At 39.7% G+C, this 18,106-nt stretch overlaps 1 protein-coding gene across 1 annotated transcript in view; it reads right to left on the bottom strand.

Moving 5' to 3' along the window:
- TTC39B (tetratricopeptide repeat domain 39B) overlaps positions 1 to 18,106 on the bottom strand; it is a 153,429-nt gene that overhangs the window by 87,659 nt on the left and 47,664 nt on the right. Inside the window, 1 exon segment of the mRNA XM_010857028.1 lies at positions 17,598 to 17,632. Coding sequence (XP_010855330.1) covers positions 17,598 to 17,632 — 35 coding nt within the window.

Below are 18,106 nucleotides of genomic sequence, written 5' to 3' on the forward strand. Positions count from 1 at the left end.
GGCTCCAAAATCACTGCAGATGGTGACTGCAGCCATGAAATTAAAAGACGCTTACTCTTTGGAAGGAAAGTTATGACCAACCCAGATAGCATATTCAAAAGCAGAGACATTACTCTGCCAACAAAGGTCCATCTAGTCAAGGCTATGGTTTTTCCTGTGGTCATGTATGGATGTGAGAGTTGGACTGTGAAGAAGGCTGAGTGCCGAAGAATTGATGCTTTTGAACTGTGGTGTTGGAGAAGACTCTTGAGAGTCCCTTGGACTGCAAGGAGAGCCAACCAGTCCATTCTAAAGGAGATCAGCCCTGGGATTTCTTTGGAAGGAATGATGCTAAAGCTGAAACTCCAGTACCTCATGCAAAGAATTGACTCATTGGAAAAGACTCTGATGCTGGGAGGGATTGGGGGCAGGAGGAGAAGGGGACGACGGAGGATGAGATAGCTGGATGGCATCACTGACTCGATGGACGTGAGTCTGAGTGAAGTCCGGGAGTTGGTGATGGACAGGGAGGCCTGGCGTGCTGCGATTCATGGGGTTGCAAAGAGTCGGACACGACTCAGCGACTGATCTGATCTGATCTGATTTTTTTTTTAAATAACAATACATGTTTATTTCTTTTTTTAAATTAATTTATTTTGATTCATGTCAGTGTATGGCAAAAACCACTACAATATTGTAAAGTAATTAAACTCTCTTTCTTTACAAAGCTCAAGGTTTTTCCCAGCTAATTCTTTTTTAACTGAGTTTTTGAGGATTTTGTCACAACGGTCAAAACAGTCATGTTTTTCCCGCTGGTGTCAGGCTTAAAAAATGATTTCCAACCCAAAGAACATAGAATGATTTACCTTAATTTGCTTTTACTACTTAAATAATAAAATCTCCAACTTATTTTCTTTGTTATTAAGAACCATGCAAAGCCATAAATCCTCCAACCACTGTCCCTCCACCCATTCTCCCCTGGACCAGCATCAACATTGAGAGTTGGCTGGAGTACAAGTGTTGAAGGGGGGAGACTGGAGACTTCCCAGAGACCCCCATCTGTTAGGGAAGCACATTGACTGAAACCACCACCACGGCCAGGCATCGTAGTAACCACGTGCATGGGTTATTTTACCACAGGAGGTGCTGGTAAGGAACTAACCAGCCACCACCAACCGGGAGAGTTTGGAAAAAGTCAAAAGGAAACACCATGTGTCCTACCACCTCCCAGAATTATTCTTGCTGGAATCCATCTCAGCTGAGCAACATGTGAGCCACCAGGCAGGACCCTGAGTCAGAATAACTGGCCAAAGACAACCCGGAAACTAATCCTATCACCGTAAAACCCGAGACTGTGAGCCAAGTGGCAGAGCAGTCCTCCTAGGTTCCCTTACCCTCCTGTTCTTCACCTGGGCGCCCCTTCCCAGTAAAATCTCTTGCTTTGTCAGCGTGTGTATCTCCTCAGACAATTCATTTCCAAGTGTTAGATACAAGCTCCCTTTTGGGCCTGGGAAGGGTTCCCCCCCTTCCTGCAACACATCCACACCCAGGCTCCCTTTGCAAAGTCTCTCCCCACGGACTAAATCAATGCCTGTTAAAGAAAAAGAGCTCAACAAACATTTGTTAAACCATACGAAGGAGGAGACTCACCCTGTCCCCAGTCCGATGAGGTGGGTCTCAAGACAGGGAAATGGTGAAGGATCACAGTCACTCATGTCTCAAAAATTTCACAGTCGTTTATGTTTTTCTTTGAATTTTAAAAAACATTTTATATCTTGAAGGAGTCATCCTAAGACTGCTAAGAAAATAGCCATAGCAAAATTTCTTGTACTTTGTAAGGAATTGTGGTTTTAGAAAATGTTCCCTATATGACATTGTACATTAAGTAATTGGTATAAAAATTATATTACATTTGGTTTATTCTTTGCAGTTTTACAAAATGCTTTCAAACAAATTACTTCATGAGTGAAAAATACATATTAAAAATAATATTTTTACTTATACTGAATTATCTAAAAAGGCATCCTTATACTATTTTAGTAAGTTCTACTGAGAATATCGGAGAAGGCAATGGCACCCCACTCCAGTACTCTTGCTTGGAAAATCCCATAGACCGAGGAGACTGTTAGGCTGCAATCCATGGGGTCGCTAAGAGTCAGACACAACTGAGCGACTTCACTTTCACTTTTCACTTTCATGAATTGGAGAAGGAAATGGCAACCCACTCCAGTGTTCTTGCCTGGAGAATCCCAGGGACGGGGGAGCCTGGTGGGCTGCCGTCTATGGGGTCGCACAGAGTCGGACACGACTGAAGTGACTTAGGACTGAGAATATAGGCTCCATCCATGGAGCTGAACAATAAAATACTACAAGACAATGAGAATGCTATTTCAAAATAGATATGCTTTAAGTAGGCAATCACAGAATTAACTTCCTGGTATCAACTACCACAGCATTATTTTAATCAAAGCAAACAACACATTGTTGGGAAATTTTCTTTTAAATTGGGGCCAGAAATTTTTAATGACAAAGAATCTCTTAAATCAGTAGGGAGATCTGACAGACAGAATTTTATACACACACACATACACACTTTTTTTTTAACTGCATAAAAGCCAGAGGAGTGACAAAAGCTATGCCTATACCCCTAAAAATGCTATTTTATCAGAATTACATGGAGCTTTAACACATTTTGAGATCATTCTCTGCTTATAGGTGATAAAAAAAAATACTCCTTGCTGGCTTGAATACTCTCACTCTGCACAATAAAAATAAAATAGATAACATGGAAATTACTTTATATGAAAATAAAAATCACACATAAATCCCCAAATACCTCTTCAGTATTAAGTAATTTCAGAGGCCTTTAGATTTGTTAGTGGCTAAATCTTCAGACTGTTTATTAAATGTGTATGATACATGATACTGAACCACTCATGATTTACAAATGTGCCTAATGCAAACATCACTCCATCTCTGAGGAGTTCTGGATACAATGTTCTACAAACATGATGGCACAAAGAGGAGGGTAGGAAGAAGAGGAAAGAGAAAGAACCAGGGAGACTGATTAATTTTCAAAACATAAACAGTGGAGAAATTTGACACATACAAAAGGCAAAGCTCCCTGCTTTTACACTGTGTTATTACTTATTTTAGGTTGCTATTTTTATCAAGAGGGATAAACATATCAGAAAACAGGGCAGATAAAAAATGACAGAAAGTGAACAAAGGCAGTGAAGCTCACTATATCCCCTAGAAGTCTGACAGCTCATTTCCATAAACTTCAGATGGAAATGGAGTCACCCCAGAGTTGAGAAACTGCAATGGCATCACTGACAATCCTGTATAGTGCTCACTACGCCCACAACTGGACATTACCTAATCATGCATGTATGGGTTGACTGACACAACCAGCCGTAATCATCATCAAAAAGAAGGAAGAAAAAAACACATCCCAAAAGATCCTTTAACTCCTTCTCCTTTTGAACAATCACAGCAATATTATTGTGCCCGATACTTCCTAAGTTCTCAAAAAATGATGGCTGGATTTTTTTAACGCATTTCAAATCCTTGCAGTTTACTTTGAATATTCATCTACGGTTTTTGATTAGTACATTAATTCAACAAACTTATTAATTCGACAAATATATATATTGAGCTTCTGCTATAGGCCAAGCATTGTGCTTGGGTACAGGATGCACCATGATGGAACTTAAAGAGTTCAGAGAAACAGGTGGTCAGAAAACAAATGAAAAAAAAAAGCTACAAAATATGAGAAATGGAGTGAGAGGAACAAACAGGTTGCCAGGACAGAGGAATGAAGGAGGAGTAACCTATTCAGGTGGAGTCATTAGGCACAGTGGGAGGACAGAGCATCTGAGAGCTGAGGATGACCAGGAAGAACTGGGAGGAGTGCCAGGAAGTTGCTCTGGTCAGAGACGTCAGACATACAAACCTAGGGCAGCAGAGGTCTAGCTTGAAAGAGGCTTCCGGCTCAAGGCAGAGAATGAGGGTGGGAGTTGACCAAGTGGAGGCAGGGTGTGGGGATCTGACCTTGATCTCAAGCCTTGTGGGCTACGGTAGACTGGGAATCTTCACCCTAAGAGACAAGCAGACTCCCGCCCAGATTCTAAGCAAAAAAAATGACATCATTCAATTGAATTTCTAAAAGGATCACTCTGTCCTGATTCAAATGAACCTGCTGTTAATAAATTATGAGACACTGGGGAAATTTGAACACTGACAGGATATTTGATGAATATCGTTAATTTATTTTAGGTGTGACAACAGCCTTGTGATTTTTTTTTTAAAAGACCTATCTTTTATACGCATACTAAAATACAGATACAGCAGTGCCATAAAAGGCTTATAGATTAGATAATAGTTCTGTTTCAGCACAATTTCCTGACCTTGATACCTGAATGGTAATTAAGTAAGAGCATGTCTTTGTTTTCAGGAAGTGCATACTGAAATATTTAGAGGTAGATTACAGATGAGATAAGATTGGCCTTGAGTTAACAACTGTTGAAGGTAAATGGTGAGTACATAAGAGCTCAGTTGACCATCCTCTCTATTTTTTACACGTTTGAAATTTGTCGTATTAAAATTTTAAATCAGGAAACGTTGGCTGCTACATGGACAATGGATGGGATAAAGTTGGGAGGGTGTCAGACTAGAGAACAAAGGAGACAAGAAAACACATGGGGGTGTGGGCGGGCAGGGCTCTTTAAGTAGCCCAGGCAGACCCCACAGTACCTCAAACTATGTAACAGAGAAAAGAGAGAGAGAAGGTGAACAGATGGGAAATATATGTGGGAGGTAGAAATCATCAGACCTGGTAGAAGGAAGTTAAAGAAAAGGGAAGGAATTGAAGCCAGGCATCTGCTTTGAGCAAATGAGTGGAGACATTTACAAAGATGGAGAAGATGGGGAGGAAAAGGTTTCTGAGGGATGAGGGAGGCGGCTGTCAAGAGTTCAGTTTGGAACACACAAATTAAGGTGTTTGTGATATATCCGAGTGAGTGATCAATAGGCAAGGATGGGGCCTATTTCCCATTCCAACTAATAAGATAGTGCCAGACAGAAGAGTAGTCATGTCCAGAAGGTCACTGATGGAGGAGGTAAGGAAGTCAGTACTGGGAACAGAGCTTCTCTGACTTGCAAACATATCCTGGGTGTCTACCTGGGGTTGAATGATAGAGGCTCCTGAGCCTGCAGAAAGGGCAATCACAATGACAAAGGCCCTGTTCATAAGGGTTCACAGGTCATTTTCCACTCATTTGGCCACCAACACTACCAAGTCTCCTACCTCTCCCCTGGGCCTCCTTGGTAAGATGAGACAACTGGACCAAAGGATCACTAAGAATATTCCCTTTAAGCTAGGAAATCCTGTCACTCCTCCTTAGAGTGAAAAGGAGCATTCATACTGGACTGAACAAAAAGTTCATGGGTTTTTCCGTAACATCAGACAGAAAAGCCCAAACAAACTTTTTGGCCAATCCAATAGAATATACAAGCCTTAGCTTAAAATATGGATACAAACACTCTACCCTAGTAGCCTTATACAAAGAACTTCCTGTTTTGGAAGGTCCCAATACAAGAGCAGGCCACTAAAGACGACCTAATAGTACAAAAGAAAATACACAGAGAAGCAATTCAGTGCAGGAAAAAGACACCTGGGGATACTGCTCACTCTGGGCTTTTTAGTGAAATTTGTTTCCATTTTCTATATTCCACTGACTCTATAACACATGATTTATGACCTGCTTGAAGGTGTTTGAGCCACACTGGTATCCAATATTCAGACCACAAACGAGCTTGTGACTGACATTCTGAGAGTGTTGAAAAGATAAACACAGGCTTCCCATGCAGTCCATCAGCTCTACTCCTAGGTATGTGTTCCAGAGAATTGCAAACAGGTGTCCAAACAACAAACTGGATACAGTTGTGCATAGCAGCGTTATTCATAACAGCCAAAAACTGGAAACAACCCGAATGTTTATCAACTTATGAATGGACAAACAAAATGTGGTATATCCACACAGTTGAGTATTATTCAGCCATAAAAGAGAATGAATGAAGTACTGATACCTGCTACAACATAAACTTCAAACTTTCAGACACAAAGGAACAAATAGTGAATGATCCTATTTTTATGCAATGTCTATAGAGACAAATCTAGAAGCAGAAATTAGATTAGTGGTTGCCTAGAAGTAGGAGTAAGAAAGGCAAGTGACTCTAAAGGGTTTCTTTTCTGGATGATGATTTTTTTTAATTAGATTGTAATGATGGTTGTACATAGTTCTATAAATATAATAAACTTCAACGAACTGTAAATATAAAAGATTTTATGGGATATAAATTTATAATGCAATAGAGCTATTTTTAAAAGTTCCAGGGCAGAGAATCTCAAGAGAATTATTTTCCCCTCCTTACCTAGTACCAAGATTGAAATACACATAGTTTCTTACTGTATCTTCTTATATACCAACTTTATTTTTCCCTTCTCTTATGCAAAGTCACCTATAAAATTCTCCACTGTGTTTTTTCCTTCCTTAGTGGTATATACGATGTCAATGGCATTTTGGATCCAATAAAATAATTAAAGAGCAATCTAGGTTAAGAAAAATCAGGTGAGGTGTGGGTAGGGAGGCCCTTCCAAACCTAAGCAACACTTGGATTATCTAGACAGGGAAGTTGGGTCAAAGAAAAGATCACAGAAAAATGAAAATACATCTAACTCGGCCTGAAGTTATACTAGTTATAATTTAACCCACTATGAAGAAAATATTAACTAGATGTTTTCCAACTATCATTCACCAAACTTCAACCTTTAATAACCTTAAAAACAGATCAACCTATTGCATCATTATTAACTGATCTAAACTGATGGAGCCCACCAGGTTGCCTTAAAAGCTTTATCTCATTCTAATTTACAATTTGTGATTCAAAAGAGAAGGTGTGAAGAAGGAGGAAGTCCCTGAGACATGCTAGGCTACAAAATATTTTTATTTCTATTGTAACCATTTTATCACCCGGCTAAACACATCTGCCTCTTTCAAATTCTAGAGGTAAGAGCAAATTCACCATAGCTGCTGCATGTGAACACACACATCCCATAGCATTCACACTGCCTCCAGGCTCAAAACACCTACGGATTCCTATATAGGGGTAAAGTCAACATTTTAACAAGGTGCTATGGAATATAAGAGAACACTGCTGAAAGTATGTTAAACTTGCATCTGTCCTAACAGTCTTGGCACACAAATTTGATGCCTCCCTGACTTCTCTAAACTATCATAATAAGAAAATCTTGATTTTCTAGTACCCAACCAGTTCCTCCAATAAATTAGATTTTGGGGCCACTGCCAACTGTAGTTTACATAAGAAAGAGGTTAAACACCACCAAGTCACTTGGGTCCAAGTGGTCAGTCTACTCTCCTCACTCCGTGGAGGCCAGGATCCTGGGTGACCCAAATCTGCTTATGTCCACAGGGCCCCAGGTAACCCTTGTAGCACTCAAAACTCAAAACCAATGCAAGTCACTCCAACCCTCCAATCGGAAAACAGCTCTCTTTGGAACCCCTGGAACATTTTACTTACTCTTCACATGTCATACTGAGGCAGGAGGTAGACAGAACCTCCCCACCCCTGCCCAGAGTGAGCAACTGGAGTTCCTTCCCTGTGGACAGGAACTCGAAAATATCAATTTTTTTTTATATTCTCGATATTCAATGTCAATTCTCAAATGCAGGACAGAAGGCTGGGCCTACCCAGATAAGAGATAAGAGGCCACATATTTCTTATTCTCAAAGTCAAGAAGACCTAGAAAGCTCCTTGGGGGTCAAATGGAGAGTGATGCCAAGGCCACCCATAGGCCTCTTCGCTGGAATCCATCTTGACTGAGAGATGCATGTACATATGGGAGGATCCTGAGATATACCAAATATGAACTCAGAACAAGGCAAAGCAAAATGACTGGCCAAAGAAAAGCTGAAAGAAATGCCCCATAAAAGTGATTCAAACTACCACGAGGACATGGCTCTCTCTGTCTGCCCGTGTGTCTATCCACACATACTGTACTCTTTCCTCCTAATAAACACTTTACTTGTTTCACTCCTTTCCATCTTTGTGAGAATTCTTTTTACACAAAGCCAAAGGGCCAGAACCTTGTCTGCCATAAGCTGACCTCAATCTGGCCAGAAACACAAACCTTGCTTCAAGCCACTGCAGGCTGAGGCCACCCAAAATCAATATCACAGTTAATTTATGAACAGACTTTACTTACACCCACCACTATGTTGTCAGATACAGTAGTTGTCCTGGGCATGAAGAATACCCAGTCATCAGGGCACCAAGAAGTACACACCAGGGTGGAATTGTTAAATCAAGAAGCCAGAGACTATGGCAGAGCTAACCTTCTAGCAAAATTCTATTGACCATTACATGGGACTAAAGTACGGTTCCTCCCTAAGAGATGACCTCCTATGCAAATAAGTCAGAAACTTCATAAGCAATTTTAATTTTCAGAAAGGACATGCTCAATGTGTCACTGTTTTTTTTTTTTAAATCTAATTTTCCTTCCAGTTCTAAATGTTAGAGATGTTTGTACCATCTGCTGCTGCTGCTGCTGCTAAGTCGCTTCAGTCGTGTCCGACTCTGTACGACCCCATAGACGGCAGCCCACCAGGCTCCCCCATCCCTGGGATTCTCCAGGCAAGAACACTGGAGTGGGTTGCCATTTCCTTCTCCAATGCGTGAAAGTGAAAAGTGAAAGTGAAGTTGCTCAGTCGTGTCAGACTCTTTGCGACCCCATGGACTGCAGCCTACCAGGCTCCTCCGTCCATGGGATTTTCCAGGCAAGAGTACTGGAGTGGGGTGCCATCGCCTTCTCCATTAAGATCTACCAGCTAGCAAATCTAACAACTTTCCAAAATAGTTGTTATTACAATTGTTACCACAAAAATCCAGAACTAGGAAAGACTACATCTGTGGTAGTGAATTAACTAAGCAGAAAAGGAGAGTAGGAGGTAAGTTTTCTTTAGTGGAAACACTTGAAGCCTCTCCTCATCTGTTCACTTGCACCTTTTCATTACAAATTCAGGAGAAAATATTCACAGGAAGAAATTAATCACCAGGTTGGCAAGAGGACCACACCCTCCTACAGCGAGGCTGAAGCATTGCTATCTGCACATAAAATCAAAATATGTAGTTTGATCAGCATAAGGAAAAAGAGCTCTACCGAGTTTAGCAGCTAACAGATCACAAAAGAAATGTCATGGCATGATAAATATACGTGTTGGGAAACCCTAAAACTAGGACAAAATAAAAGTTCACATAAAAACCAGTTAAGAATTTTTTACAGTTAACATATACTTGTAATCAGAGAGAAAACATACAGAGTAGGTTAAAAGAAAAATATAGAATAACAGATTTCTTCAGTAATATTTTCAATTTCAGAAAGGGTCAATAACTCAGGAGAGATGGTACAGAACATGACACTCTATGTTGTGGAATACAGAGAAACATCCAAGAGAGCTTTCCCTGTAAATAAAGCATGTGTGTGCTCAGTCCCTCAGTCTCCTGCGTCTCCTACGTCTTCTGCAGTGGCAGGCGGACTCTGTAACACTGAGCTACCTGGGAATCCGAAGTGAAAGTTAAAGTGTTACCCACTCGGTCGTGTTCAACTCTTTGCAAACCCCTGGACTGTAGCCCACCAGATTCTTCTGTCCATGGGATTCTCCAAGAATACTGGATTGGGTTGCCATTCCCTTTTCCAGGGGATCTTCCCAACTCAGGGATTGAACTCACGTCTCTTGCGTTGCAGGCAAATTCTTTACAGTCTGAGCTACCAGGGAAGCCCAAAGTACAACCTACTGACTTTCAAATGTTATCTGGAAACATTTTTAGTCATTTTGAAATTTTCTTACATATATGACACATGTTTCTATCCTCTTAAATAGAATATACTAGATATAACTTTTTTCCAATGTCTCAGAGACAGCATTATTAACATGACTTTCTCAGTGGAGATTGACAGTGACCAGGATAGGGGAGCAGTAAAGTACTGATATTTAAAGTACTGAGCACCTACTCTTTGTTTATACACATTATAATATTTAAATTGAATTTCATTTTATCTCCTCAATAAATCTGTGAGCGCATGAAGAAACTGAGACTCAGTGAAACTGTCCCAACAGGTCCACCAGGTAGTAAATGAAGCTGAAACTGGTAATCAAGTTCACTGTCAAATCCAAGGGGTTGACTCTCCAGAAAGGTACATCTCAGCGTGTGTACCCGAGCAAAGTAAAACCACACTGCTGTGCTTTGGAGTTCTATGATTGTACATCGTACTTACTTTCTTCTTTCTCTGCCATTTTTTGTTACTATCAACAAATAACTATATCTGTTATATATAGTTATAGTATATTACTATCAACAAATATAAAACCACCCTCTCACCATACCTCCTAAGACTCCAGCAAAGTTATACTAAAAAGCATAAGTCTAGTCACATTCATTGTAAATGGAAGTCTCATTGTAAATGCGAAGTCAATGTAGATGGAAGTCTCTACTAAGGGCAAGATTTTTAGAGCATGGGCTTGAAGATCTACTTTGGCTACCCTTTTTGGAATTGGACTCTACTTTAAATAGGTAAGGTTCTCTATTAGGTGAAATGTTACTATTATGTGTTGCTACACGAAGGTGAGAGAAGTGGGTACCAAGGACATTTTGGCAACACCAAAAAGGATACACAAAACCGTTTAAGGAACAGTCTAGGGTGTCACAGGTAATAATGCACATCAGAAACCTAAAAGAACAAGGCAAGTTCTAGAACAGAGAAGCCTTTGGATTTGCTAAACTGAACAAGACTGAGCTGACAGAGAAGTTAAATTTGGAAGTAAAAAAATACTGGCATGGCAGAGAATGGATACATGTATATATAGGGCTGTGTCTCTTTCCTGTTCACCTGAAACTATTACATTGTTAATGGGCTACACCCCAATACAAAATTACAACAACAGCAAACAATGCTGGCAACAGCTGAAGACAGGCTGAAAGAGGCAATGAATGGAAAAGAAAATGTTAGATAACCAGAAAGTGAGGTAGCATTAAAAAACTATTGTTTTCAAGATGAGAGGAAAAAACGTAATACATGGTTGACAGTCAGATAAAAGAAGCCAAGACATACAAATTTCCCAGGAATTTCACATTTTCAGAGTTCACCGTGGGTTTCTGATAGTCACGAATCAAAAACATCTCTGTCACAGGACATTTTTGGAGGCCATTCTCCTGAGAACCAGTCATACTAATATTGAAACATCTAAAGCAGATAGAATAGTTTTGTGCAAAAAAAAAAAAAGAATAGTTTTGCGCAAACACAAAGACACACAGATCAAAGGACCGAAAGAGAAAGCCCCCAGAAACAGAGCATTATTAGTTTAATGAGTTTATTACTTGGTGGAGGAGGCATCATACATACATTTTCTTTTACTCACAGACTTAGCAAATGGTGTTGGAATAGTGTGCTGGCAATGTAGGGGTTGGCATGAGATGGGGATCTAAATTAACTTCAGTTGGGTTAAGTTCAGGGATTTCTTTTTTTTTAGTTCAGCTAAAATTTTCTGCCTGCTGGGTGTATTTCTGAAAAAGGGAGTTGAAGTCACCAATGATGGTAACGAAATCATCTATTTCTCCTTATATAATAATTCTATTTTTGCTTCATGTAGTTTGATGCTCTGTTGCTAGGTATCTACACACTAAGAACTGTTATGCCTTCTTGGGAGATTGGCCCCTCTATCATTAGCTAATGCCTTTCTTTATTCCTGATAACTTTCCTTAGTTTAAAGTCTGCTCTGTCTAAAATTAGTACTGCTATTCCTGCTTTCTGATGATTATTGTTAGCATGGTATATTTCTTCTCAATTTACTTTCATTCTATGTGTCTTTTATTTAAAATGGGTTTTGTTGTAAACAACATATAGTTGGACCATACTTTTTGAGATACTCTAATAATGTCTTTTAATTGGTAAATTTAGACCACTGACATTCAAAGTGATTATTGATACAGCTGGATTAACATCTACCATGTTCATCACTATTTTTATTTCTTGCCCTCACTTTTGGAGAAGGAAATGGCAACCCACTCCAGCGTTCTTGCCTGGAGAATCCCATGGATGGAGAAGCCTGGTAGGCCGCAGTCCATGGGGTCACACAGAGTGGGACATGACTGAAGCGACTTAGCAGCAGCAGAAGCCCTCACTTTTTGTTCCTATTCTTGTCTTCCACTCTTTTTCTGCCTTATATTGTTTTGATTGAACATTTCATATGCTCCATTTTCTCTCCTTTCTTAGCATATCAGCTTTACTTCTTTTTTTACTTTTTTTTTGGTGGTTGCCCTAGAGTTTGCAATACACATTTACATCTAAGTCTGCATTCAAACATACTGTACCACTTCACAGGTAGTGTGAGTACCTTATAATAACAAGACAATACTATCCTCCTTCCCATTGCTTGTATCGCTGTTTTCATTCATCTCACTTAGATGTGAGCATAGACAAGTGCGTGTGTGTATATATATATATATATCTTTTGTGTGTATATATATATAAACATAAGTATATATAACCAAATACACTGTTGGTATTATTTTCAACAAACTGCTATCCATTAGATCAATTAAGAATATGAAAAAGTATTTTATTTTACTTTGACTTATTCCTTTTTTGATGTTCTTCTTTTCTTTATGTAGATCTGACGTTCTACATATTATTTTCCCTCTCTATATAGAACTTCTTTTTGTGTTTCTCATAAGGCAGATCTATGGGTAACAAATTGCTTTAATTTTTGTTCGCTTGAGAAAGCTTTTATTTCTCCTTTACTTTTGAAGATAATTTCACAGAGTACAGAATTCTAGGTTGGTGGTTTAATTCTCTAAACACAAATATTTCACTCCACTTTCTTTTGCTTGCCAGGTTTCTGATGAGAAGTTAACTTTGCTCCTCTAGAGGTAAGGTGTGTTTTTTATTTTAGGAATTTATCTTTGCTACTCTGTAGTTTACAGGTGATAGATCTATCAAGAGGTTACTTTTTGGTGTTCATCCTATTCAGTGATCTCTTACCTTACTGGATTTATGGTTTGGTATCTAACATTAATTGTGGAAATTATCAAACATTATTATTTCAAATATTCTTCTGTTCCTTTCTTTTCCTCCTAGTGTTTCCATACAACATCTGTTGTACTTATCCTACAGTCCTTGAATATTCTGTTCTGTTTTTAATCAGTCTTTGTTCTCTTTGCTTTTCAGTTTTTGAGGATTCTATTCAGCTCAATTGGTAAAGAATCCAGCTGCAATGCGGGAGACCTAGGTTCGATCCATGGGCTGGGAAGATCCCCTGGAGAAGGGCATGGCAACCCACTCCAGTATTCTTGCCTGGAGAACCCCAGGGACAGAGGAACTCGGTGGGCTGCAGTCCATGGGATCGCAAAGAGTCGGACACGACTGAGAGACTAAGCTCATTCAGGATTATATTGCTCTAGCCTTTAGCTCAGAGACTCTTTCCTCAGCCATGTCCAGTCTAATAAGTCCATCAAAGGCAGCTTTCAATTCTGTTAGTGTTTTCAGATCTCTAGCATTTCTTTTTGGTTCTTTCTTATGACTTCCATCTTTCTGTTCACACTGCCTATCTGTTCCTGCAGGCAGGCTCTCTATTCACCCATAGAGCCCACAGCATATTCACCATAGTTGTTTGAAACCCCCACATCCCTGCTATGTCTGGTTTAGATGTTTACTCTGCCTCTTCAAACTGTGTTTTTTGCCTATTGGTCTGCCTTGTAATCTTTCTTGGTGGTTAAATATGATGTACATGATAAAAGGAACTGCTGTAAATCAACCTGTGGTCACATGGTGGTGAGGGGGTGGGGAGGGGAAATGACTGACACTCCTATGATTAGGTCACAGTCCTTAAGGGAGCCTGTGCCTCTGGACTGGGAACTGCTCAAGTGTTTCTCAGTTTTTCTTCTCAGGTAGATGGGACAGGATGGCCAGAGTGGGCTGGAGTTCCCAGGTCAGTTAGACTCTGGTTAACTACTCTCCCCTGAGGGTAGGCCTTGTTAAGAACAGTCAACTCTGATATATTTCAGAATGTTCCTTTTCTCCTTACCCTGCAGGATGCCCAAAGGGATTTTTCTCCTCTGTTTACTGTGGGAATCTGGTAGAGCTTCTAGAGGCAAATCTCACATTAGGAGGGGAGGGGGCTTCACATGAGAGATTCCCCTGTGGTTCTTAACTCCCAGAGTTGTTTACACTAAGCCTCCACCAATTCATCCATCACAGCTGAGGTCTTCCAGTCCCAGCTTTGGCTCGTACACCATACTCCCTGTATTTGCCCTTCTGACCCTCTAGTATTGGGCATTGGGATCTGCCCTGTATCCTCCCCTTTCCTTTGGCTCCAAAATGAATTGTGGATTTTTCAAGTCTGTTAAGCTCTTTACTTGTTGTTAGGACAGAGTGGTGACTTCAAGCTCTTTACATGCAAAGCCAGAAACCAGAAGTCAAGTTCAGAAGGTTTTTGTTTCTCTATAATTTGATTTTTTAAAAACTAGTCAGTGTTAGAAATTGCTGACAATGCCTTTCAAACCCAGAGGTAAAGCCGCTGCCAGTTTAACACAACCAGTGAAAATTCAAGGAAACACAAGTTTTAATGTGTATTGCCCATTGGTCACATCAATTATACCAGCTTGACCTGTTTTCATCTCTGAGACCTGAACCCATTTCTGATGTGTGTCCAGTGTTCCAGTTTCTCACTGGGAACAGCAGAGCCTCCACTGTGAATTCCAGTAACCAGCCCCATAGTCAGACCCTTTTCTACATCCTGGATTTCAGTCAACCATGCACCTCAAGCTCAGTTCCTGCCAATGCTCAGAGCAGAGCAGCAGCAGCAGAGTGGAATAAGATTTCTGGATGGCAAATAATGCACTCACCTTAAAAGTAATTTTTAAAATTATACAAGCAGATTGTCTTCCAAAGAGTACAGCATGAAAAGGGAAGGGGAGGAAAAGTAACATTACAGTGGCAAGACTTGACAAACACTATCTCAAGCCAAGTGATTAAGTTTAGCCTCAACAATAGTAAGCCAGGTTGATAACATGTACCTTTGATATAGTGTGATGAGAATGATACCTTACATCTGTGGTCTACCTCCCCAAAATACATGAACTCAGTCTAATCATGAGGGAAAAAAAAAAAAACAGATAAGTCTCAATTGAGAGATATTCCACAAAACAAATGAGTAGTCTCAAAACTGACAAGGTCATCAAAACCAAGGAAAGTCTGAGAAACTGTCACAATCACGAGTAGGCTACAGAGACAGGACAAATAATTATAATGTGGTGTCCTGAATGAGATCCAAGAACAGAAAAAGGATACTACATAAAAACTAAAGATATCTGAATAAAGTATGGACTTTAGCCATAACAACATATCCATATTAGATTATTAATTGTGACAAACGTACCATTCTAATGTAAGAAATTAATCACAGGGAAAACCAGTGTGGGATATATAGGACTTTCCATACTATGTTCATAATAGTTCTGTAAATCTGCAACTATTGCACAGTAGCAAGGTTATTTTTTTAAATCCTAATCACAATTAAGTTCTTTTTAATCACATATATATTCGATGACAAACACTAAAAACTTTGGACAATAAAAAAATGTGCAACTCTAACATAAAAATAGCAATTAAGGGAAAGTATCTGTAGCAAATAGAACCAAAGATGAAAGTGTATATACATTTGTAAGTTCATAAGTATGTATGAGAAACAGTGAGAAAAAAGTTAAATAGGCAAGAGAAGACTAGAATTCATACATAAGGGAATGCAACAGACTAAACAACGATGATAAGAAAGAAAATGCGGGGTGGGAGGGGTATACCACATGGCTTGTGGGATCTCAGTTCCCCAAGCAGTGATTAACCCCAGGCCATGGTAGTGAAGGCCTGGAATCCTAAACATTAGGCCACGAGAGAACTCCCAGAAAAAAAAAATTTTAACTAAACAATTAGGTATCACTAAAGTAGCAAAGGGCTTCCCTGATGGCTCAAATGGTAAAGCGCCTGCAATGCAAGAGACCCAGGTTCAATCCCTGGGTCAGGAAGTTCCTATGGAGAAGGGAATGGCTTCGCACTCCAATATTATTGCCTCGAGAATTCCATGGACAGAGGATGCTGGCGGGCTACAGTCCACGGGGTCACAAAGAGTTGGACACGACTGAGCGACTAACACTTTTCACTTTTTAAGCAGAAAAATGGTTTCAAATAATACCTAGGGATGATGATGCTACACGTACACATTGTTCATAGCTAAAATAAGATAAAATTCAAAAGATAAAATTCTTTTGAAAGTGCTGTGGACTGAATTCAGTTCAGTCGCTCAACTCTTTGCGACCCCATGGACTACAGCACCTCAGGCTTCCCTGTCTATCACTAACTCCTGAAGCTTGCTGAAACTCATGTCCATCAAGTCGGTGATGCCATCTAACCATCTCAGAATTGCATTCCCCCAAAATTCACATACTGAAGCTCTGATCCCCAATGTGATGGCATTTGGAGATGAGGCCTTTGGAAGATAATTAGATTTAGATCAGATCCTGAGAGTGGGGTCCTCATGACTAATGCCCTTATAGGAAGAACACCTAGAGACCCCTCTCTCTCTCTCTCTCTCTCTCTACCTGTGGAGACACGAGGAGGTGACCATCTATAAACCAGGCAGAGAGCTCTCACCAGAACCAAACCATGCTAGCAACCCGATCTCTCACTTTCAGGCTCCAAAACTGTGAGAAAATTAACTTCTGCTGTTTAAGCTACCCAACCCATGGTATTTTGTTATGGCAGCCTGAGTTGACTAGTACACAAAGGCAACTTGAAAAATATCACATAAAGAGCAATAAAAATAGTCATCCCTTTTATAGCCAGTAATCCTACATTGGTGAAGTTAAAACTTTCAGAGACAATTCAAAAATATAACAAAACTATACATATTAAAATATTCCCTAGTTTTACTAAATGTCTAAGGAGAAATGAATAAGTAAACTGTAGTGTTCCATTTGATCTAATATGACATCATTTAAAATCATTACAAAAATTATATAGGCATATAGGAAATGCTTATAATAAAACTAAGTGCAAATCAAAAGCAAAAATCTACAGTATGAGGCCAATCATGTAAAGAAATATGGGCAAGATATAAAAGGGTTGCTGCTAAGTCGCGTCAGTCACGTCTGACTCTGTGCGACCCCACAGACAGCAGCCCAACAGGCTCCTCTGTCCCTGGGATTCTCCAGGCGAGAATAGTGGAGTGGGTTGCCATTTCCTTCTCCAATATAAAAGGGTTAGCTGTAAACAAAATTTAATTTGTTGGAAAACTTTTTTCTTTTATTTTAGTTTAAGGTTACAAGAAATTTGGCTTAATCACATCCTAAATGTTAAATTATAGAGAACTGAATTTTTCCAACAATAGTCACTATACTCAAAAAAATGAGAATGAAATATTTATTTTTTTAAAAAGAAAACCATCAATTTTCTCTACTATATACGTTTTTATTACGTTACTACTTACACAGAGAGGGTTTCCAAAGCATCTTCAAAGATGTCCTGGGGGAACAAAAAACACAATGAGTGTCTCAGGAATCAAGAACTTTAAACATAAAAGAGACTTGTGTGTGCTCGCGTGCATGCATGCACGTGTGCCCAAGCACATGTGTGCATGCCTCCCAGCAACAGAGTGGGGAGTTTGGGTGGGCTGCAGTGGAACCACTCCACTTAACGCTCACTAATGTTAACTCCTTTCAGAGAAATCAAGCACATGGATGTAAGTGAGATTTAACTTAGATAAGTTTTTGTTTTTTTTTTTTATAAGACTAGTAAAATACTCAGCTAGCAATCAAACTGGGCTAATTTGAAGAAACTGACTCCTCTAAAGGAGTCTTCAGTCTCAATCAACCCAGAAGCACAATGAGACAAATAACAGGACTTGCCCGATTTAGTCATGTCTTTCTCCCTGGCTGGCCACATTAGCACCCCTGGGTCTTTGTGTAATATCCAACCCCACTACCCACCCAGCAAGTC

Source organism: Bison bison, unplaced genomic scaffold, assembly GCF_000754665.1.
Source record: "Bison bison bison isolate TAMUID 2011002044 unplaced genomic scaffold, Bison_UMD1.0 scf7180017864376, whole genome shotgun sequence".
In the NCBI taxonomy this organism is placed as follows: Eukaryota; Metazoa; Chordata; class Mammalia; order Artiodactyla; family Bovidae; genus Bison; species Bison bison.